The sequence below is a fragment of the Pezoporus wallicus genome, unplaced genomic scaffold (genome assembly GCF_028554395.1).
Source record: "Pezoporus wallicus isolate ANWC-B61680 ecotype Strahan unplaced genomic scaffold, APGP_CSIRO_Pwel_v1 contig_736, whole genome shotgun sequence".
NCBI classification, from domain to species: domain Eukaryota; kingdom Metazoa; phylum Chordata; class Aves; order Psittaciformes; family Psittacidae; genus Pezoporus; species Pezoporus wallicus.
In genome coordinates this window covers 245,392-270,703 of record NW_026639744.1, presented here as the reverse complement: position 1 = coordinate 270,703, position 25,312 = coordinate 245,392, and the positions used below count along the sequence as shown (strand labels likewise).

Sequence of the window (25,312 nt, the reverse complement as noted above, 5' to 3'; positions counted from 1 at the left end):
GACCTCCACAAAGTATTGCTGGGTAAATTTTTCGAATCTTGAAATCTAGGAAAATGACAAAGAGATTCTAATTACTGTCATTCTGGTATTAACATTTTGTATAAATTTAGCATCCTCATCTGTTTACAAAAATAGATACTCTGCTTATTCTTGCTTTAGAGAAACAATGCTTAAAGTAAGTAATTATAAATAACAATTGCATAGATAAAAAAACAGATGTCCAGGCACAGATGCAGTGCTATCTTGAGTTCATGCCTTCAACCCATTACTTCACCTTCTAAATAGGACCATGTTACTGGTTCTTTCAAAACATTCCCTCACCAGCTCTTTTCTGAAGGGAACATCTCATTCATTTTCAGTTCACCACAGAATGAATTTGAGTGGAAGTGCTACAACAAAGGTAGCTTGAACGCAGGAGAAAGCAGGTGGCGAGCCTCACTCCCCCTCTGCACTACGTTCAAAGCCCATTCACTTGAACTTTTACAGGTGCAATTTGAGTGACTTTTTTTCCCAATAAATCCTCAATATATTCTAAGCATTGGCTTTGGGAGAAATTAAAGTATTAATGAGGCAAAAATAGCTGCTTAGCAAATTCCTGAAGACTGGTGAACATTAAAACCTTAAAACGAATTCTTCTAGGAGTTCCACTCAACTTGCACTGATGGGTCTAAATCAGGCAAACCAGCAGAAATATGAAGCACCGGACCAAGGAGGTAGAGGCAGAGATGCAACCAAGGATTTGCAGTGTAAAAACAGTGGCCGCAGCTCACAGGAGAGAAAAGTTATATCTTTTGTATAAATACAAAAATTTTATTTCCTTTAAAAAAGTTAATCAGATTAATACTAAACTTCAAAATAGCCTATAGGCAAGGCATTATTTAATGAAACTGTATTTGAAACTTTTTAAATATAAAGCTTAAATATAAATATAAAAATAATATTCAAATATAAAATTTACTTAACTTTTCCTTTTAAACACACACATGTATAAGCACAACAGGGAAACAGTCATATTTAACTTTTGAGGCTACATCCAGTTGTAAGTACTCCATATCTATTGTGTATGGAAGCCTCCATCTCTGTTAGCCAGAAGGAAGGAAAGTATTTGTGTTTGAATTTTTTTATTCTAAACTAAAATCTTGTTGTAAGTTAGAAAATAAGGAAGGTTCATTTTCTTCTTCAGATGGAAATCAGTTAAATGAGCTAAAGTGTCTGGAAGAAGCAAAGAACTAGTTTCAAAGGTGTTTAGGCATCAAAAAAATAATCATCCCGAGGCAGAAGAGGTGGGGGGGTGGTGGGGCTCAGAAATCCTTGAGCCAACGTATGCAACTCTTGCTTGTTTCTAAAATACCACTTGGCGTCCAAATGCGTTTAAATTCCCAGGACATCTGAACAGAATCTAAGAGTTTGCTTCTACTACGTCCTCTTTTTGGCAAATCCGGTTAACTTAGAAAATTAAAAAAATAAAAAAAAAAGAAGTTTGAAGTAAAAAAAAAAAAAAAAAAAACGGCTTATTATGCCCAGGTGAATTCAAGGTACAGCATCAGCTCTATACTGGTACACAGCCTAGGGGGAAAACAACCTAATTAATCAACTGTTATGTAAGAAAATTGCTCAGAATTTGCATCAATGTATATTAAGATACATTCTGCTTGAGGAAGCATAGGTAAGCAATTTACCTTCCCAAATAGCAGAAAATACTTTGTTTCACAAAAAAAAAAAAATAGCCTTTTGGCCTTTTGCATCAGCTGCAATTAAAAAAACGCCAATGGTCTCAGTAGTAGAAGAGGTTATTTTTGTTGGAAGGCTTTCCACATTAAGATAGTTAATATACCATCTGTCAATTGAAGAAAGAGAGAAGACAGTCCCAGATAGAAACAGCCTGCGCAAAACTTAAAGAGTGCGGGAACAGGAGGGGAAACAACAGGTGAACAAAGTGACTGAATAAAGATCAGCTGGGATTTTTACATAACTTAACAAACAAAAAGAGTCAAAGTGCTTTTCTTAATTCCTCATCTAATTCTTTCTATACTGATTATCAGTTTGATTTACCCTTCCCATATAAAACAGCTACTCAACTCAGCCATTCAGCTGCTGCCAGATGGCCTTTTTCATGCTGAGTATGGATAGAACAGGTAGCAATAGTCTAGAACGGCAGCTATTGTGTAGGGGTACAACACAGACTTACTCATGTTAGGGACCTAGAAAGTCCTTCCAGCAGCATGGGAGCACTCAGCAGAGCTCTGCAAAAAATGGCCAAGGGGAGCTGTGGGCTGGAGACCTTGAAGATGGACCATTGACCAGTTTAGGAGTCTTAATGGCAAGAAGAAAAGACAAATGGCTCTATGGAAGCCCTTTCAGCCTCATTTCTAAAGCCAAATATTTAGCTCTATACTTATCTTTTCCATCTCTAAGCTTTCTAGGTTCTGCAACTCAGCATTTGAGGCCTGTATTTGTAACCAGAATAGAAAGTCGATAAACTACGCAGTGAAAGCAAGCTCACCACCTAAAATATCATTAAAGCAATTTTCTCCTCCTCATGGAGAACACTAATGTGCAGATGTTCACACACACACTAACATGCTCACAGCTTGGGCCATTACATATTCTCACTCACTGTAAATGTACGAAGAACGCAAAATCCTGATGCAGACATCCATCTGTGTAGATTAAGAAGATAAAGCTGTTTTCTGGCAACAGAGAGCAATTGGAAACAAAGCAAAAATGGTGGCAATCACACACTATTGTTCCCTTTCAGATTTAGCGATATTTCTTAGTTTGGTTAAAAGAAATGTAAACATAAGTTCCCAAGCTGTGGTCAAATGCACCAGTGATGATTTCCCACACACTTCCACTACCAGTACTTCTGCCCTTAGGGGTACCTTGAATGAACACCATCCCAGCACCCACTCTGATTCAAATTGCTGTAACACATATTGCTTCTCCTCCTCTAAAAAACATTCCCGTTTCTCATGTACGGAACATGAAACACTTCGACTTAGTCATTGAGTTGTTTACTTAAACCTAATCCCATTTCTTCTTTAGTGATGAAAAAACTCATTTAGGTAATTCTCATTGTAAATATAGTTATAACCATTGTTTTAGAGACTGCTAGGCCAGCTGGCATTTTCTGTGATAACGTTAATCACAATGAAACCATCAGCCATTTCATGGAAGTATAATGAAATCTGGTAACAAATGGTAACCTTCAAAAGCTATCTAAAAAAGTCTCAAAGACTTGAACAGTGTAATGCACTTAGCTCATATTTCCATGTAGTAAATTACATTGTTCCAGTCTATCAGAAAAAGTCCTATCCATTTCACAGTCTTTAAACTGGAAATTAAACCTAAGGAAATGTAAGCCTAGAGCTCAAGAACATCATTCCAGTAACAGTGTGCTCTCCCTCCTCGCCTCCCTGTTTTGCACTCTTTCTTTCCCCATCCCCCTTTCTCTCTTGCCCCATCACTGTCCTCACTTTCTCTGCTTCTCTCCCCCCCCCCCCCGCATTTCTCTTTCTCCTTACCTTTCTTCTACACCCTCCCCCTCAACAAACTTGTCTTTCAAGTCATCTAGAAGGTCCAAGTTAACAGACATGCAAAAGTATGTTTTAACTCTATTTTTAAGTAGGACTTTGGAATGTATTTGCCTTTCTAACCGGCTAATGAAGAAGGCTTAGTCATTCATCTAGGTCTTCCAATTTCCTCTCAAACAGGATTTTGTTTCTCTCCCCATTTTCAGGGGAAACCAGCTGCCACAGGGGATATAAATAGACTCCACAAGTCTCCAAACAGCAATGTGCTGCTTCTGTTCGCACACACACCGTAGTACTGAAACAGTTCCCCAAACTTCCAAAAGTTGAGTGGTGTGTCAGCAACCCAAACTAATGACTTCTAAGCTCTACATCTCCAATCCCTCCAGATTTTATTAAAGCCTTACCCGTCTGAAGTCAGAATTGCCATAATTAGGCTCCCCTCTGAGAGGAGGCGACTGAAGTCTTATGACTCACTTCCTCTCTCCAACATGAAATAATTTAGCTTCTGGTCCTCCCCCCAGTCATCTAGACTACATGCATGTTGGTTTGCTCCAGGCTGTCTGAGCAAGTCAACCAATGTTCCTCCAGAACAGAACCCAGGATTCACAGTAGCACTGCTCACCCCAGGGACTTCTCCCCACTGGCCAACACAAGCTCACAGCAGATCCAGCTCCATGCCTGAAACACTAGCAAGTCCTTCAATACTGCATCAGTAGCTCCTGCACCTCTGAGCAACCCCGAATCTCTTATAAGTTCCAGTGTTAAATGTGCAGCCTTGTGCTGCTATACAAGCACAACTCTGACCAGCTCTGACACCATTTGCATTGCCTACATACTTCGATTTAAAAAGAAAAGCTGAGGACCAAATTTTGGAGGGTGCAGGGACACCACACAAAACCAGGGAATAACTGGTTTATTAAACCAGGTGCTACTCGTAACCCCTGAGATGCTGTAGCAGCTGTAATACCATCATGGATGGACGATCCAGCATCAGAACCAAGTGGGAGGTCTGAGGGTGATTTGGGATGTGGGAGAAGTATGGCAGGTGGGGGAAGTATGACACACAATTAAAATGCACCCAAAATGCTTGATTCTCAAGTTAAAATCTTCAAGTTTCAACAGTTTATAAAGGTTTTATTTTAAACAAATAGGGTGCCATCCAGTACTCACTTCTGTTCTAATTTCATTTTTAAATGCAAGCTACCTGCCTGCAAAGCAGCTACAAACCAGTGCCTTTTAAATTCTCCTTTAATGGTCCGTCTACCATTCAAAGACACAGCTATTCCACACTCATCCCATAGTCTCACACTGCATTAAGAACATGCTTTCTGTTGCTTATCATGTATCACAAAAAGCAAGTATTAGGGTGGAATAACAGGCACACAGAAGGAGAAAATTAGGAACAACTACTGCAATTCCTTAAGCCCTTTTTCTTTTGTTTGTTTTATGGCTTTTTTTTTTTCTTTTTTACACAGACACGTCCTTAAAAAAGGAAACACTTGGAATTACTAGTTATTAAACTCCCATAGAGACATCTAAACATTTATTATCCAGTCTTTAAATAGCTTGAGGGGACACAGGGAGACATCTTATCTTTTTCCCTCCCCACAAGCAGGAATAAACAAAGACAACACCTACCTTTAACAATCTGCTTGGCACAGGCATTATAAACTTGCTCCTGGGTTGTATTAGGAGGTAACACTCTATCAAAGACATATGGTTTCCCTTGCTGCAAACAAGACAGAAACACTGTAAGATAAAGAACATGTAAAACAGTTTATAGACAAAATATGACAGGCATCCTGAAATGCAGCACTTACTACAAAGGAAGCCATTCAGTGCAATGGAGACAATATTTTGTTGGCTAAACAGAAGTGACATCTCGTGTGCTCCAAACCCATCTTTTCTACAGTTGGCAAATAAAACGCAGCATATGTTTTCTGTGTGTTCACATTTGGGTCAGTGGCTACAGTTGCAGGAAGCAATAAGCTGAACTATCAGTAACTGAAAGCCATTTTCTCTCTCTCCTAGGAGTTAAGGGAGAATAGCCATGTAAATATTTGCAAAAGATCTGCTGTTCATTGGAGCAAGCTAGTGAAAGCTGTGGTGTGAGAAACAGCAATCAGATCTGAGAGAATCAGAAGTTTGCAAGTCCTGACGGTTCCCTTCTGCTGAGGCTGGGGTGGTCCAGCACATCCAAAGCACAGTTCCAGCACACTATGTGTTCCTTCAGCAGAAATAGACTGGTTTGATTCCTATGCTCAACATGCAAATGCGCATTGGTAATAGCATAGGTGAGACCCAAAACAGGCAGCCCAGTCACTGCTGTTTTACCCTAAGCTTGTATTTTATTCAGAAATGGTCACAATTCTTATCCTTAACACCAACAAACAGCAAGATACCATGTGAAAAGAGCTCAAAAATGATGTTTTGAATGGCACTGGAGCCATTTCCAGACTGTGAACTGCCACCATCTCACCGCAGACACTGAGCTGCCTTAATTCCCAGGGGGCACCACAACTGACACTTATCATATGTCTATATGTTGTAGCACAACCCACCCATACACTTCCATAACATTTTGATTCCTCTGTAGCAAGTATAATAGGTTACAAGAGAAACACATATTACCAATCCTAAAAATAGGCTTGCATGACCCTCAAAAGGCAAATCAACTCTTAAGACAGCAGTTCAGCTCCTTACAATTCAAAACCAAGCAAAATATGTACATTTAAAATACAATTCCTTTATTTAAAGTTACACTAAGCGGAAGTGTAACATCTTTCTTATTTTCCATCAAAGCCTGTAATATATCCTTTCTAAGATGTGACACCTGCTCTGAGAACATGACAAAAGCTTCAAAGCTAACTGCAAGGTGGATGGATACTCAAAGTAGGAGTCTTGTTCTTGTGAGCCGATGTACCATTCCTGTCATTTGCTGCCAGCTGTTCAAATGCTGTGCTCAATTAACCATTTTTGTCACATTTTGTGATTTTACTTCAAGCAGATCATAAGCTTACAACTGCCTGCTCCTTAAAACTTGCATACTTAACAGCCACAGGGAAATGAGACAGAAAGGTGTTTGCCTGCAATGTGTGCTCTTGTTTCGTCCCAGAATTTCCAATCTCAAGGATATGAAAGCAATTTATAAATCATTCAGTAAATAAGACATGGTCCTATGCTGGCATGAGGTGGCGCTGGATCACCCAAGCACCTTGCTTGGTAAGACACAAGCTCAAAGTGGTGACTCGGACAGATATGACCAATGCAGCTCAGGCCCCAGTTTTCACCGGCAGCAGCTTCAGCCCCCAGGAGAATGGTTGGACTGCTGGGAGCACCCAGATGGCACCTACCCCAAACTCTCTCTCCACAGCTTTCCATGGACAGTTACTATACCTATTCTGGAGCAATTTCTCACATGGACCTTTTACCTCTTACACTCATTTTGCTTATTTGAAGCACCAGACAAGCCCTAATGCAAGAGACCAAAAAATACAGACACTCAACCTTTGCCATCCACTTATCCCATTTATTTCCTTCATGCCCGAGTTGAGACTTAACTAGCTAAGCAGTGTGAGAGAGTAGCAGAGATGCTAGTACACCATCCTATAGTGGCAAACGGCACTTGAGGCAACCATTGCCTTGGTGCAATCAATCCAGCTCTACTGAGCTCTCAACAACTATCACCTTAGAAAGCCACAAAAAAAAAAAAATCCCATTATAATTGTACTTCACGCAGCTGAAATAAGCACTGGCTGCAACTGTTATTTATCTGCCAGACTGAAAAGCTACAAATGTTAAACAGCAATTCACACATTTGCTACGTAGGTCCAATCTCCTCCAGATTTTTGTTCTGGGAAGCTAAAAGACTGGAACACTCATCACTGATATCCAAAGAAAATAAATAAATGCGAAGGATCACAAAGCACCTGTCATCAACTGCATGAAATGACAGCACTCCATTACCCAAGAAGCACTTAGGGGTTTTGGGAGAGATTTTTGGTACTTCATCTCGGCATTGATCTTAGACAAAAGACAACTCGAGGCTCATGATCTCTTCTGCAAAGGAGAGTATAAGTGGGCACAGACCCTCTTCTACCCTCAGTTTGCTAATGCATACTTCTTTTGCTCTACCACTGTTTCTCCTCTGCCCTAAATCCTCTCAAACCTGTTTTACCCCCTTCTCCCCACCAGCTGCATTCCCTGCTCCTTAGACTCGTCATCCTCTTCCTTCTCTCTCTGTTCACCTGCTTAGGTCTCTGATGTTGGAGAAATGTTAGGCATCACCCATGTCACCCTATTCACCTTGCTCAGCTTTCTGACTCTTCTGTCCCACCAGATCTCCTTAGAGTTCTCACCACCATCTCAAGGGTCCTGGTGGCAAGCTGTAACCTTCACCACCTCTCCCACTGAGTTGCTCCTCACCCCTTCGATTTACCAGCTGGGCACCCCACAGACCCAACCTGCATGCGTCCCACAAGAGCTCGCCCTCAGCTTACAGGGGCTAGAGAAGACCACAACACCTCAGACAGGAAGAAGAGTCTTTGAGGTTCTCAATTACCTTTTGCCTCAGTCTTAACAGGCAAGTGCTCTAGCTATGCTGCTCAAGTCTTCGAAGGCAAATGCAGGGACTTAGGAGAGGATCAGGTCTGAGATCATCTTAAGAACCTAAATGTGCACAAGTCCATGGGAACTGATGAAATGCATCCACAGGTCCTGAAGGAGCTGGCGAATGAAGTTGCTAAGCCACTGTCCATTATATTTGAAAAATCATGGCAGTTGGGGGAAGTTCCAAACAACTGGAAAAAGGGAAATATAACCCCCATTTTCAAGAAGGGGAAAATGGATGATCGAGGGAACTACAGACCAGTCAGTCTCACTTCTGTACCTTGCAAAATCTTGGAGCAGGTTCTCCAGGAAGGCATGCTAAGGCACATGAAAACAACAAGGTGCCTGGTGACAGCCAGCATGGCTTCACTAAGGGGAAATCCTGCCTCACCAATTTGGTGGCCTTCTATGATGGGGCTACAGAACTGATGGACAGGCGTAGAGCAGCTGACGTCATCTACCTGGGCTTGTGCAAAGTGTTTGATACTGTCCCATATGACATCCTTATCTCTAAATTGGAGGGACATCAATTTGATGGATGGACCACTCGGTGGAGAAAGAACCGGCTGGATGGCCACATGCAAAGAGTTGTGGTCAATGGCTCAATGTCCAGCTGAAGACCAGTAAAGAGTGGTGTCGGGACTAATTCTGTTCAACATGTTTGTTGGTGACATGGACAGTGGGATTGAGTGCACCCTCAGCAAGTTTGCCGATGACACCAACCTGTGTGGCTCGGTTGATACGCTGGAGGGAAGGAATGCCATCCAGAGGAACCTTGACATGCTGGTGAGGTGGGCTGATGCCAGCCTTATGAAGTTTAACCATGACAAGTGCAAGGCCCTACACCTGGGTTGGAGCACTCCCAGGCACAGCTACAGGTTGGGAAGAGAAGAGATTCAGAGCAGCCCTGCGGAGAAGGACTTGGGGGTGTTGTTCGATGAGAAAATGAACATGAGCCAGCTTCAGTGTGCGCTCGCAGCCCAGAAAGCCAACCGTATCCTGGGCTGCATCAAAAGGAGTGTGACCAGCAGGTCAAAGGAGGTGATCCCGCCCCTCTACTCTGCTCTTGTGAAACCTCACTTGGAGTATTGTGTGCAGTTCTGGTGTCCTCAACATAAAAAGGACATGGAACTGTTGGAACAAGTCCAGAGGATGACTGGGGGGCTGGAGCACCTCCTGTATGAAGACAGGCTGAGAAAGTTAGGGCTGTTCAGCCTGGAGAAGAGAAGGCTGCATGGAGACCTCAGAGCAACCTTCCAGCACCTGAAGGGGGCCTATAGGGATGCTAAGGAGAGCAACTCTCCATCAAGGGACTTTAGTGATAGGACAAGGGGTAACGGGTTAAAATTTAAAGAGGGGAAGTTTAGATTGGACATAAAGAAGAAGTTCTTTACTGTAAAGGTGGTGAGGCACTGGAATGGGTTGCCCAAAGAAGTTGTAAATGCTCCATCCCTGGCAGTGTTCAAGGCCAGAATGGACAGAGCCTTCAACGACATTGTCTAGCATGAGGTGTCCCTGCCCATGGCAGGGAGGGTGGGACTGGATGATCTTAAGGTCCTTTCCAACCCTAACTATTCTATGATTCTATGATTCTAAGGTGTCCAGCATGAAGGAAAGCTGTGGCAATTCAGTTGTCGAGATACTGTTAAGGCAGAAGATTTTTCTCTGCAGCAAACTACAGGTTTAGATTTCTTCTGTAGAGTGTCATTGTTGTAAGCTCTTAAATTTTTGCCAGACTTTCCTCAAAGGTAACAAAAGCCACACCCATCCTCCAAATGCAACATGCTGGCAGATCCAAAGGGCTTGCTTCAAAACAGAGAGAGGGTGAACAACCATGAACATCACCTTATTTTTATTATTATCCCAAGCAGTACTTTTCCCCCTACTGTCATCTTCAGAAATAACAACTGGTTGGGGTTTTTTTTTAGATGTAACTCAGCTTGAATTAAAAACCAAAATCAGAAAGATTTCAGCCTTATTAGACCTTACTCAAGAAAGCAATAAGCAGCTAAAAATTAAGTGTTTTTTTCTGAGTTGATGCTGTTTATCTGTATACCTCTTCCATATATTATTTTCCAACTTTCTCATTATATGAAGTGCATTCTCTCTCATACATAAATCACATCTTCCTTCCTATGTGATTACTTCCTACAGTCCCCCTGACAATCTGTTCCATTAACTTATGCCAATGCTGCATAACGGCTAAGATAAGTGCTCCAATCCACCCACACAATTGCTGTTGAAGTTGTATTGACAGCAAGATAGATTCTGTTCTGGCCCTTTGATAGCACAAAGAATGCTATTCATATGTATTGCCAATTATTATTTTACCAGCTTAGTGTTTAGTTTCTTACTGAGTTTACAGGTTTGGCATTTAAAAAAAAAAACAACAAAACAAAACCACTGAGGATCTGAGAAGCACAAAAAGAATCTTAACCATGCGCGTGCTACCAAAACTGTCATTTTACAAGCAATACCAAAGAGCAGTACTATCACTAGAAGCTAACGTAGGCTCAATTAAAGATAACCAAATACATTTCCTGTTTAAAAATATAAAGAAATAAACCTTAAGTCTCCTAAATTCCCCACAGACTGGAAATGAGAAGTGCTCAGTGCTTAAAGCTGCATGCTAAGAATTAGGAGCCTTAATGCAATTTCATGATTAATTCCCTGTGATCTTCAGGCAGACATTCAAGGTTGACTCCAACAGTACATCTGCATGTTATGATGCTAAGCAAGATGACACCTGACTTTCAGGCAGCTGAGCTCTGAGGCAGAATCCACAGTCCAAGGTCCATTCCCAAAGTACCTTATAAAACCCGGGGGCAAGATAAGATAGCTTAAAACAGAATTTCCAACAGCTAGCATGTAGATATGTAACTGCTGAAGTAGAAAGGAAGAAGAGAGCATACAAAATGATGAGTTTCTTTGTTTTAGGGGGTCTGTAAGGAGACAAGAGTCTGATAAGGAATTATAGTCTTGAAATACAGCCTTGAAATTTATCTGAAAATGAATTATAGCCCTAGAATCAGAGATACCATCCAGATTTCTCACAGGGCAGATGCAAGTTTGCTCTGCTTGAGCAGACAGCTGTGTGCAAGTTCATAACTGGTGGTCGTGAATATGCCTAGTGCGGTTCTGACACCCAACACACAAGCTCTGCTGATGGGGGAAGCAAAGTTCATTCATACTTGCCTGGAAAATACTATGCGAGTAAATTCTTGAGGGGGACATCGTTTCAAAAGAAACTCAAGAAGAGGTCACACTTTAGGTTTTAAAAGAGAGAAAAACATCCATCAGTCCATCCAAAGCTCACCTCTACATGTCCCAAGGAGCACAGAAGCACAGAGGCAGACAGGGGACGCATATGGCAGACTCTAGGAAGAGGCACCCTGACAGGGCTCCTGCCAAGGCTTTCCCTGGAGAGCATCTGCCCCATGGTGCAGGTGTGAAAGCTGTCAAGATGACTCTCAGGATCCCTGTCAGAGTGCTTAGGTGTATAGTATACATAATGGGATTCACACAGGAAGAACATTTCAGGATTGCACAGGAGTTGGGGGATGATTAGAGGAGGACAAAGGCAAGGAAAGGGAGAAATGCAGGTCATCTGGCAGGCAACAAACATGGGATGAAGAGTCAAAAGCACCATCCATGTAAGCAGGCTGCTTGCCCAGTCATTCCCCACAAGGTCCAAGTGTCCATGCTGCCAGCTGACCTATGTGTGATGAGATCTGGAAAGAGGCTCAGCCTCTGACAGGCTGATGGATTCAGCACTTCCTAGCAGCCAATAGTTAGGGCACTCAGCTGAAACGGGCAGATAGATCATGTACTCACGTTCCCCCTCATTAATCTTAGTCCTCTGTCCCCTCAGAAGGCAGGAATGTTTTTTTTCTCCACAACCTGGTCAAATAAAGGCATCCCCTTTGCTCCTGTAAAAGGGGTGCATCAGTCATGCAATCATCAGCCAATAGCTCAGGAAGACTTTTGGTCTTCCTGACGAAAATCACAGTGCCAAATCACATGGCTCAGTTTATGAGATGAATTGTTCGGTAAACCATGACTCTGCCGAAACTCTGTCATTATTATTCTAGGTCTCTATTCAAGTCAAAGAGTTTTATTGATGCAGTTGGAATGAATGATTCACAAGTGGGTTTAACATATCATATAAGATGCCACTGCTAGTACATTCAACGGGTTAGTATATAGGCAATTGAATTGCGTGATACATAGGAGCTTAATTAATGTGAAATTATTTCCCAGCTAGTTTTCACTACCGTAAGTGCTCTTGTAGGAAAACGTTTTATAAGTAAAAGATACATAATTGCAGGCCTGAAAGACAGATTTTTTCATAGAGCAGAAAGCAAACTGTTACCAGCAGCAATTCAATTTTTCAGTCAAGGCACATCCCTCACACAGCACTGAGTTTCTTCCTTAGAAGGTGGCATAAAATACATTTCTTCCCTCTAGCCTACAGGAGTAAAAATTAAAGTCTTTGGTTCCTTTGAAAATTTAGAGGCCAAATTTACTGAATGCTGCATCAAACTTGCTCTATTTGCAAGTGGTATAAATAGCTGGCCCTGAAAATTCCCCCTGGAATTAGACAGACCTTGTTAGAACAACTTCTTTTCCCCTCAAGTTACAGAGATTCTGCAACAACAAGGTTGTTATTATTTTGCTGGTAAATTACAAGAAATAAACAAGATCTATCCCATTCTCCTGAAACCATCTATATCTAGTGAGAATTGAAAACACGATTCAAGACAGAGGGAGAAAATAACTGCATGCTAGCAAAACAGTTAAGTTTAATTATGACATTTTCCCTTTATTCAGTCATGCTGTTCAAGTAAATGCTACTGCCATCCTATCAATTTTCTAAGCTAGCTTGTCCTTCAAAAACATTGGGGCAGTAGCATGTCACCTAATAGATGAGAATTCAGGATAAAAAAATTCAGGAAATTTATTCAGAATAAGCAGTCAAAACAAGTTGTCCAAAAGAAATTCTTAAATCTTGGTAATACCCCTAAAACTCAGTTGGAGAATAAATTAAAACATGCAGTCATGTATGAACAGGCACTGCAGAGCAATTTGAGTAGAACACAACATTACTTTTGCATAGTGGGCTTAATTATTGATCCACCTTATGAATATTTTTGCGGAGCCGATGGAATTTGGCTCATGGCCAGTGATCCACTTTTAGCTTTCACTCCCCAGAGAAGGAACCTTTAATTCCTTGCAACAAATCCCGTTCAGAAAGCACTGTTTTATTTTAGCACAGATCTGCAATTTAGGAAACCAAACCTTAGAAATAATTTTAAAGCTTTTTCACCTAGATGCATGACCTGGCAAATATACTCTTTAAGGAACTTTATATGAATTTTAAGTATAAAGATCTCCCAATACAAAGCCAACTATTAAATAATACTCATTAGCGACATATTTTTATACTTCTGACAAAGCAATACTCAGAGTCACACCTGTCCATTGTTATTTACTTGCATTAGTGCAAGCTAATCACTGTCTGGAGAATGAGATGGACCCAATGTCTCACGGACCCCGCAAAAGCTCCAACCCCTCACTGGCACTTCTCAGCCTGTCAGATGGGATGTTATCCATATAAAGCTAGTCACAAAAATAAAAAGCAGTGCAGACTGTCTCCCAACCCCCAGCTCAGCCATTCAGTTTACTGCAGGCTGACAGACTCCTCGAATCAGGAAGAAGGATGGGACAAAAAGCTGGAGAAGCAGCATCCTGGTGCACATCAGGCTCAGGTGCTCAAATCACTACTAGAGGCTGCAGCCCAGCTGGGAGCACCCACCAGCACCATAGAAAACAGGACCTCTTCTTACTTGAGGGAAACAAACTCACTTTTCCTCTTCCAGGACTCCCCTGTGTCGCATGGCTCAGTAACAGGACAGGGAGGTAGAAAGGCCCCAGGACATAGCCTCCTCCAACTCATCATCCTCACTGCTCTGCAGGCAGATGGGTGCAGGCAGCCTCGGCAGGGGCAATGCCTGGTCAGTGACTGAACACTTGGCAGTACCAAGCACTGCATGTGAATGCTGCGTAAGTGGCAGCGCTTAGTCTGCGCATCCTTTGGTACTCCTTCCACACATCCTTCCAGCCCACCAGCGCCCTGCACGCCACGTGGCAGCTTGTAGATTTGGGTCTCGATTACTTAACTGCTTATGCAACAGCACAAACCTGGGAATTTGGAAGCAGTGTTATCCTCCTGCAGTTAAATTTAATCTGAAAAGATGAAGCTATGTTAATGATCATGGAAAAAACTAATGTCATTTGGTACTCTGTATAGCACTAGCCTAAGACCCTTTCCTGGGTCCTTCACTCCACATTAAGAAATTAAGATTTTTTTTTTCACATTTGTTTTTCTTTTGCAAAATTGCTTCTTCCATCTTTTCTCACAAAACTAAGTTTTTAGTAGATAAGTGATTTTAAGTTCTGCAGACCTCTTCAATTTATCAAAGGTATGAAACCATCAGAGAGAAGAATCAGACATAGTCTACCCTAACAGTCCTAAGAGAAACAGGAAAACATCATCCCCAGCACCACCCCCTCTTGCTTTCAGGTAGCTTGTTCCACTGTATTACATGTAAGAAATAAGTACTGGTTTAATTTAATATACTCTAATTTAATAGAACTTTTCAGGCCTATTCAAAGCTACCTTCATAATCTACTCATTTTACTTCAGCAATGCACAGACAAGCTTAATTAAATTAAACTTTAAAATGCTGTCACTTGCTTTTCAGATAAAGATCCTCCAGACACGAGAGGCTCTTCAGTAAACAGTAATCTTGTGAGAATATTTACTACATAATATTCTAAGCCACAACCAATGCACAGGGTCCTTGTATAACCTGCTTTTGATACCTCCCACCTCTCTAGAAGAAAAAGAGCTCTGAAGGTAAGCCAGACTCAAAATTATCCAAAATTTCTCCGGCTTTACCATGTTCCAGCATTTCAGCTGACCTACCCTGCTCCCTTGTATCAACAGGATAAGAGAATTTCATAATTTCTTTTGTATATAAAACCATTCAGGCTAACAGTTTAGAAAGGATGGGAAAATATTGTCTGAATATTTGAAATATCTGAAAGAAGGATTTCATAATTACAGAAGCCTGAGACTCCTGTAACTAGAGGTCTTGTGATTTTAGTAGCAGTTAAGAACAAAAAGAGAACAACGTATTACTTGTCTATTTTGTAAAAATGCAATACTTCAAACTTGGTTTTAAACTACTGCTTTTTTCGTAAAGAACACTATGATCTTTCAATAAAAAATTCACAGCCAGGAAAATAATGCAGTAAAACCTATCCTCAAGCAATAACAGAAGAGGAGTCAGACAATGTCTCCTCATGGGTGGGGAGCTGCGGGAATCAGTTATGCATGAGGCACCATCTCCGCTTATCGGCAGTATTTCTAGTGAGCTAACAAAAAACAAAAAAAACCTGTGCGGATATTTCAAAACAAGAAACAAAGCAGTTTTGGTGAAGGAAGATGTTCTAAGATGAAGTTTTAGTCCCAGGTAAGATGCCAGCCTTCAGTTCCACCTACAGAAGAGAAGTGCAACATAAACTAGCCCCCAGTTCAAGACATCTTAATTCTGCCGTGGCAGTGTTGTGTAAATCTTCACTTTGTTAAACATATCACTTACAGATTTATGGGGCAACTGGGTGGCTCAGGAGATTAGTAATGGGATACTGAGCACTGTCAGTTGTAGATTCAAATCCACCTCGGGTCAGAAGAGGTCAAAATGAAATGAGAGGGCATTACTGGTCCATAGAGCAGCTTTCTTTTCTGCATGCTCTGCAAAACCAAGGGTTGAAGGGGATCAGAAAACAAACCACACCACTGGCCATGGAGTATCTCATCAGCCCAGATATATATTAGCAAAAAAAACACAAACCAACAAACAAGTGAGATGCTTGCACCTCACCGCCCGCATTGTATGGTATTTGTTCTGAAGAGAAAGCATTTCACAAGCATAGACTGTCACATTTGCAGCTGGGCTATATTCAGCCTCCCAGGGATTATTCATCCACAGCCACTAATTTATTGTACGACTTAATCCTAAAGGAGGAGCTCCTGGAGGATCTCAAAACTGTCCTGGCAATCACCACAGCAGCGAGCCCAGACCCCAACAGCCAGTGTATGCAGCAATTCTGTGTAAATCTCTGCTCCCCAAACTGAATCTCTTTACACTGACCTAAGAAGAACCAAAATGCCTGCTGCATGGTGGCATGGGAATGTGGCTCTCCACCAGAGACATGCTCCACCGAACAGACCTGAACCGATCTTATGCCATTATAGCTAACTGGAGGACCAAAAGCAACACTGGTACATGTAGATTATTTTCTTCTCCTCTCAAGAACTGATAGATTCCAAGAGTTCAAAAGCCCAGACTAGTAATGTCCAAGACAGGTGAGAGGATGATACCAGCATCCATAATCTAATGGAGTAACTGTACTCCCAGGGATCACCCATTGATACCTTGCTGGTTGTCTTCCTGATCCACTAGGAGACTAGCAAGAACAGCTTAGACCTGCTTCCTCCTTTACAAACTGAGATATAAGTGCCAGTAGTGCTGGGAGCTTGAATGTTTACTGACCTGCAGGTGTAGCAGGATTTGAAAAGCCTACAATATAACAGAAAGATTACCACTGCACCAGCCTCCTTTCATGCAATGTAATTAAAACTGTATGCACTAAAAACCCATCAGAGAATTGAGGAAGAATGACAGCACCACTACTTCTGTACTTCCCTCTACCTTTTCCATTGGAAAGTGATACTCAAGAACTGAAAGGGCAGCAAACATTGCAGTGCTTTACCTGGTTTTATCTACACAGGTATTTGATGCACAGCTGCCCCAGCATTATATTCTATTTTGTAGCTTGACAGCTCGTAGCCTAGACTTGCGTAGTATATTGGAAATATTCATCTGTGCATCTCAATGACTATAGTAACAGCTACAATTTGAGCATGGAAGAGCCTTCACGGGAGCTCAGATGTCGAGGCAGGCAGAGCAATTACCCTGTCACTGAGTAATGCAGACAAGTTGCTCCTGGCAACAAACCTCTTCAAACATGGATGGAGAACAGCATTCACATTATAGAGGCCCCATGCACGCGTGCGGCCATTTTGATGAGCTTCTGCACATCCGCCATTTCTCTTTGTTCTGATACTACAGATTCTGCGGCACCTGGGGCAGCCCCATTACTGTGAGGCCAGTGCTTCAGACATAAAATGCACAACTAAAGGCCTATTTAATAAGAACATAGAGCAAGAGTAGATTTTCCACAGGAACTATAACATTTCACAGAGCGTTCGAGTCCCACTATATCACTGACCTCCTTTCACTCTTGTAACACTTCCATTGAGTTCTTTTATCTTTTCTTCTGATTCTTATCTCAGTTTGCCCAGGTTCTTCTCTCCCTGCTATTTCACCCAGTTTCAGAGAGGTAGAGGTGGAGGAGAGAGGAGGCAACTCCCATCTGCAAGGACCAAAGCCACACAGCACTGGGCAAGCCCAAGCCTGGACGCTTGAATACTCAGCTCTAGTCTGCAAGAACACCAGTTCCTGCCATCTGTAGCCTCAGTATAAAGAGGAACCTGCTCAGTCTCATCCATAACCTTGCAACCAACAGGCTTCTGCTTCTCAGCTTGTTGCACTGATTTCCTTACATATCTCATTACCTGAAGGGGGAGGAAGCAGAACTTTCAGTTTTACATGGTATGTCCAAACCTCACAATTTTGCATCAGTCGTCCATTTTTTCTTCAAGCTAAAGCATTTGGAACCAGGTAACTATACAAAAAATAGTAGTTTTTAATAATATTAAAAAGCTAAGGATTCTGTCTCTGATGTAGTGGGGGCTAGGAAAGCTTAACTTGGAAACCATTAAACAGAGACCCCGATGCTATTTGTAAAACCCATACATCTGTGGGAGTAGGGTCATGATACTGCAGTGCTTGATTTGGTAATACTCAACAATCCTCTTCCAGTACGGGCATTCTTATCTGTACCTCTAGTTCATAAAATTCACATTAGGTAATCAGACAAGTAGAGAGGAAAAAAAAAATACAATATTGTATCACCTTTCAAACAAGAATTAGTTCCTTTTTTGCACTTAAGATAATTTATCAGTGAAGGATTAAGTTAAATCAATTTTCAAGAAATTCAGAATTGTTTAAAATTCATTCAAAACTCAAGAGGAAGAGGCTCCAAATGGCTTTGCATTTGGTAGGAAGAATGCCTATTCCAACTTAACCCATACTGAGAAATTTGTGATGACAAGCCGTACTTTCCCAGAGCTGGCAAAGTGGTTCTGACTGCGTTACTACACAGAATACAGGCAACAATTTATACAAATAATACGTATAAAGGTGGTATTACTGTTGGTTAAAACACACACAGGAATACACATCCAACTACCCTCCTGCGAACTTCCTAAGAACAGAGGGCTGCAGAATTTCTTCTTGTAAGGCACTGCTTGGACCCTCTTTGTTAATTTTTGTTTCTGTAAGCGCAAAAAAGATTTTCTGGCTCATAACGCCTTCCTGTGCCCGCCCTACAGCTAGAAATGCATTACAGCTTACATATACAGCACATCTCTTCTTCCAGCACAGCAATGAGATCAGCAGACCAGCCCCACTTTCTGCTAAATTACCCAGAAACCCAAAACACTGACTGGAATTATCTGAAGTAATTCTATTATCAGATACAGAAATCCTGATATATTCCCCCTGCATTTCCCAAATCTTCAAAGCAGGGTACAGTCTGGCCTGCCACATTCCTTACAGGTTTAGAAGGCACAAAAAGTAATCCTGCTAAATGCTTCTACACGTGTGTCAAAGCCCTTGTGCTGTTTCTTGACCCACTGTAACAAGGAAGACAAAGAAAGGACCATGACCTATAAAATGGCAGTAATAAAAACACAGTACCTGTCTTGTCTGTAAATCATGACTCATTCCTATTTCTCTCTAGAAGAAAGAACCAAGACCCACAAGATACAGGAGTGACAACTAGCAGAAAATAATGAGAATAAGGAGGGAGCAAATAAATATTAAGACCTTTTATTTCCATCAGCATAAGCCGTTGTTCTTCCTGTTAAGTCACAAGCCATTCTGCTGACAGACTTCAACCTCCAGCCGCCCTCATCAATTGCCACTATTTCCAAAAAAAACTCGAAACAAAAAACAAAGCCAAAATCCTGACCCCATAGTCCTGAAGCCACAGGGGTCTCTTGTCTTCCCTGTATTTGATATTTGTCAAATCTACAACTCTTAGATCCCAAAGTCTCTGAATCCCATGCAACTCCCAAATGGCAGGTTTCAATAATTACAACCACCAAAATTAAAAAGTAAGCAGTTCTTGCTACACAAACCAGCTCAGCACTGGGAATAACTGGTACATGAACAGTCTCCTCTCCACCTGGTCCTTCTGCCCCATATCCCCTCAAGAGGAGGGGTAACTTCTCCCAGACACACCAAGCGCGTGCTGGCAACAGAGGAGCTGCCCTCCTTCCCTTCGCAGCAGTTTACCTAGAGGCTGAACGCTGCCTACTGCATGCTTCCAGGGCAACAAGGCATCTTTATTAGCAGTGCTCCACTTCCATTACGGAAAAAAAAAACAAACCCCAAAACAAACAGCATAGGATCAGAGCTGTACCAGCAGGACAGCACTGCCACTGCTACCCCTACATGACTTCCAGCAGGAGCTCCTGCTGCTGCTGCTCACAAGCCAAAGCAGCAGCAGAGCTCCAGGGTTTGTCCTTGCATGCCAGCTACAACTGCATTCACATATTTCAGCCATTGCATGCAGAAGAAATACAGTTACCAATGGCTCTTTAGAAAAGTGGGAGAGATACGCAGCAATGCTTCCCAAATGCTAAAGACAGAAGGTACCTCTTCTCCAGGACAGAATAACTGCTCTGAATTCCCACATCTACCAGCAAGACTGTAGCTGCTTCAGCTTTCAGGCTTGCTGCATTTTAGAGAGTCCCAAACGACTTTCTCAAGATGAAATGAAGTATGTACTGGTAGCTACCATAGTACCAAAAATTAAAAAACCCTGAAATTTAAACCACCAAACCCAGTAATAGGCGAGACAAAAACAGAGTACTTCCATTGTATAAACAGAGGACCAAGAGGCTGATGAGCCTAAGGTCACTTGCAAGTAAAATCCAGGTTTGTTCAATTCCAGCACAAAGTCTGCACTCAAAACAACCCAAATGCAAGCTCTGTTAAGGTTAAACTATCAACAGATTGAGAGTTGCATCAAGTCAGAAGAGCAATGTACTCAGCTCAGTTAAAATTAGACATTCATATAGTACTGCCTTTGCTGAAGTACCATATGTATGTATCATAGAACATAGCAGTGATATACTATTGACCATTTCTGACAAAGTGAATTTAAAAAAAAAAAAATTTAAAAACAGGACAACAGTTCAGGGGTCTTCTAGAAAACAACTGCATCTATAAGCATCTCTGCTAGCTCTGCACATAGCCAGCCTTGTAAAAGCACTGCAGGCAGCACCGGCGCTGGCTTTCCCCTGCAGCAGCTCCAAAGGACAAACAGCCTGGAGGGCTGCTGAAGGCCGTGGTTCTCACTGATCCAACAGAGGCAGCCAGTTCTGCACTCCCTGCCCTTACAGTCATTTGTAGCCATCTTAGATAAGCAGCCCTTCAAAGATCGTGATTAGATGATGGAGACAGCACTGACTCATGTCAGCATATTTTTTTCCCCAAGGGGAGCAGTTCTGCAGGTGAGCCAGGTGTTTCTCAAGCCAGACACTGAAATACAGGGTTTCTCATTCTTTTTCCCAGCTATGCCACTGGGTCACACAACACACCAGGTATGAAACCACCATAGGTGCTTCCATTTTCCTTCAGCTCTTAGCAGCAGAGTCCTACCTTCCTCCCACACAGGAAGAGGGAAGGCAACTCTTACACAGCGCTTCACAGCTTAATGATCACATATGGTACAATTAAAATAAATTGTTTATACTGGCAACAGTTTTGTTTGAAGTTTATGGCTAAGGTTATTTTATAATACTCAGAAAATCTGGTCTGCACATGAAGCAAGCAATAGACAGACAAATTCTTCTATTACCAATACAAGCAAATGTTTTTCTTAAGTATAAAGAAACATGTGCTTCTGTATAGCAAAATTAACTTTGCTTTGAGATTTGTTTGCATTTTTTAATTACTCTGCTCTGAAGCTGAACTGTAAAAGATACCATAAAGTGAAAAATAATCAAGACAATGTGTTTATCAAATGATAGCAGCATCTCCCACTGAGTAGAAGAGGATGAATATGACATGGGGGTAGCAATTCTTCGGTAGTGGCATTTGTATGATTTATACAGTGACAAAAATCAGTGTTGGGCTGCTAAAGAGGAATTAACTGCTGCAGCTGGAGAAGACAGAGCTGCATGGGTGCAGGCAACTGCGTCTGCAGTGTAACTGAAACAGCTACTAAGAGCATCAGCAGTAAAACCGAGGAGTAGCATGGCTTCCCAGGGTCACAGAAGTAGTTGCATTTTTAAAGGGCACACAACATTGATCAAGACATCAGCAAGGCAAGGTGCACACACTTGCTGTGCCTGCTCCAGCTGAAGTAACCACAAGCACTTCTTAATGGAACATCACTGCGTGATATGAGCTGGTCCAAAGTACATACAGATACATACATAAATATATACATCCTCCAACTGCATTCTGTGCTTCCCTCACTGGGCTCTAGAGTCTGCAAGTACAGCTGCTCAGCTATTGTACTACAGAGCAATGGATTAAAAAAAAAAAAAAGGCCAGATTACTGTCCTTAATAGATTTTTGGAACAGATTACTACTAAATGAACAATATAAAAATCTCAAAGCTCTGTGAAAAGTTGCTGCATTATGCACATCTCACTGTTGGCCTAAATACAGAGATTCAAACAGTTCAGGAGAACTATACAGTCAAGGAAAGAGATTAGAACTGCAGGAAAATCTGACTTCTCTTAACAGCTTTGCTAAAAATATTCACTAACCCAGTTACCCCAATTCAGATAACAGTCTCCTGCATATCCTCTGCTAAATGGGAGAATAATTTAGCAGTCAGAATGACACTTGGGTATCAGAGACTCAACTTCCCCCTAGGTTCCCAATGTGACTTTAAAAGTCAACATTCCCACCCTCAAAATAAAAGGTGCTCTTTACCTCACAGGCTGCCACAAGGACAGTTAAACAGAAAAGACAGTGTCACAGCAACACCTCAGTAAATTTGGTACACGGGTACAGTGAAAGTTACTGCAAGCATTTGGTACATTTGACACATAAGAAAATGTGAGTTTCAGTGTCTCATCCCCCTCACACAACATGTTTAACAACAGCTTCAAAACAAACAGTTTTTCCAGAATCCTAGTGCTCCTTGACCCATAAGAGTCTCCTACACTAATCAAGAGCATGTCCTATCCATCATTATAAGTAGATAGCATGGTACGATTTTTTTTAGCAGAGAATGAAGTAATGAAAAAATGCATCTCTTTTAGCAAAGATATCTAAGAGGACTACTATTAAATATTTAAGTTCTTATCGCTGAATACTCATTTCTCATGAGGAAAAAATCCAACATTCTTGATTTCAATTAGACTACCACGTAATTTGAAAATACACATTTTCTGAAGCTGTCATGGGACCAATTATCGATATTATTATGTAAATCTGATAACAATCACATGCACTTCCAGGACATCCCATAAAAACTCAAGAATCAAACAGGCCACATATATATATATATATATATATAGACATAGCTCAGCTTTTTTCCAGTAAGAGAATAAAACCAGGAATCCATCAGAAATACCATGCCTGTGACTCCACATCTTTAAGATGCTGAGGGATTCTATTTTGGATATTTTGAGGTAAAGGGTTTGGGGTTTTTTTGCAGTTGTGTTGGGTTTGTTAGTTTTCACACACCAAAATCCAATGAAACTGAATAAAGCTATTTTTCTAGTTCACAAAGCCATCAAACAGACAAGTACCATTATCCAACATGTACATTTCCAACGGAGCAGGAAAAACAAACACTGGCAACACTGCAATCAAGTCAGAAGTGTCAAGCAACTACTGAGCAACTTTAAATCACTTTTCTGGTTCTACACCTGCAGTGTCAGCTGAAGCACAGATCACCCCTTACTGCACACCCAGCCTATTGTCTCAAATGACTTGAATTCAATGTCCCTTCATTTTTCTGCCTGCTGCCAAAGCAGAGCTCTGCTGCCGCACTCTGCAGCATCCTGGTTCTCAACAATACAGAGAATTGAGAGCAGACTCTGAACCAAGACTCATTCCCACACAGATACAGGTTTTTTTAAGTCATCTGAGTATCTTGATAAGTAACTTCTCAGAATGAGTCTTACCTTGGTACAATCTCTGAGTTTTAAAAGGCTGCAGCAACACAAAAGCAAACAAAAGAGTGGAAGGATAAAGAGTTTGAAGGTAGTCAAAGGGTAATTGTCTTTGGTCTTGTTGGGCTACAGTAAGACAAAACATGTCAAGCTCAAAGGAATCCAATAAAAACAGACACAAAATATTCTGTGTTTTGGATGTTGTCTATGTTAAGAAAAAAAATACAAACAAAAACTACACAGCAAACCACAAATAAATCCCTTTGTGTAGAAGAGATATTTTCATTAAAACATTCATGCCAAATTCCAAATATACTTCTGTGTTCAACTAAACCAACCAGAATTTAACAAGGGATATCAGCAACCAGCCTGTCCCAAGCCATAGAAGCTAACAGGTGGAAACTGGATTATGTGTGTTTATAACCAACAAGCAGAGAACAGATCACCCCTTTTGTTTCTTCTATGCCACTCCTCCCTTTTCAGCACATGTCCACAACTCCCCTTTTTTCCCCTACACATATGGTATTACAACACAGCTCAGGTTATGCACGCTGAAATCTTCAAACAGAAGAGCTGACAAATACTGATGACACAAGATACTTAATATTGTCCTCAGTGGAAGGAAAAGCCCACCTTTAAGAAGGTTATGAGATATGCAGGTTTGCACCTTGCTTTGATATGCTGCTTATAGAGTTAGAAATGTATGTTAGTGCCTGAGACAGATAAGACATTTCAGAACAATTAAATTTGGAAGAAAACAAATCCTAAGGCAAGTAACTTTAATGATAACAGGCAGGACATGAAAGATAATACAAGAGCATGAGCAGTCTGGTTAAATATGCCAAGAAGAAACAAGTAATCTCTCCTAGTAAGTACCTGTTTTTACAGAAGCATCCCCTCTGCACCCCACTCCTCAAAAAACTACTACAGAGAAGAGCATGTTAATATTAAAGACTTATAAGTGGCATCTCATCCTTTATTTTACCTTCTGTAACAGCTTTTATTCTTCTGGAACAGTTTGAAACACTGAAACAATATGTGGAGATTTAAGTACACATCACTCCCTAACAGCTTCCTCACTACACGTTAAGCCTTCATTTAGGGAAGGAAGCTTCAGGAGAAATCCTCTCTAATGATGCAGGAAAAAAAAAAGTACTCCCAGACATCCCTAAACACTGATGTGACTGTACCAGACTGAACAGCCATTTGCAAAAACAAATCCAAACACCAGTGACTAACTACTGCATATCAGGGGAAGGAAACAAAGGCTGCAACAAGCTGAAGCAAGGTAAGCTAGTACGGACACCAAACAGTCTAAGCCTTCTGGTCTATACCAAAGACACCCTGCAGGAGCTATGAGAGGAAAAAAAGCAGCATTGATGGTGGCAGAAGACTACATTTTCCAGTGGTTTAACAGTCTACCATGTTGAAATATAGCATCTATCTCTCAAGTTTTGAAGCTTTAAGTAGGAATCCATGGTTTTGAAGTAATAGGTATGCAGGACGAAGATATTTTTAGAGAAATATATCCAAATGGGATTAGAAAGATAAAAAAGCCTTCAACACTGAGAAAACACAAAAGGCAAATTGCAATGGTGAAAAACATAATACATTTTGCATTTTGAGTAAATCGTCTAACACTATCAACAATAAACAGGTGCCGAAAAGCATGTGCAAGCACAACTTCATCCAAGAAGCATGCATTGATCAGTGTTGAATAATTTTCTTCAAATTCAGCACTTACAGACAAGCTTGAAAGAATATACGTTCC

The 25,312-nt window shown here is 41.3% G+C and overlaps 1 protein-coding gene across 1 annotated transcript in view; it reads right to left on the bottom strand.

Annotated features, from left to right (window-relative positions):
- KIF5C (kinesin family member 5C) overlaps positions 1-25,312 on the bottom strand; it is an 83,223-nt gene that overhangs the window by 51,523 nt on the left and 6,388 nt on the right. Inside the window, exon 2 of the mRNA XM_057415601.1 lies at positions 5,172-5,262. Within this exon, the coding sequence (XP_057271584.1) occupies positions 5,172-5,262 (91 nt within the window). The remainder of the gene's footprint in view (positions 1-5,171; positions 5,263-25,312) is intronic.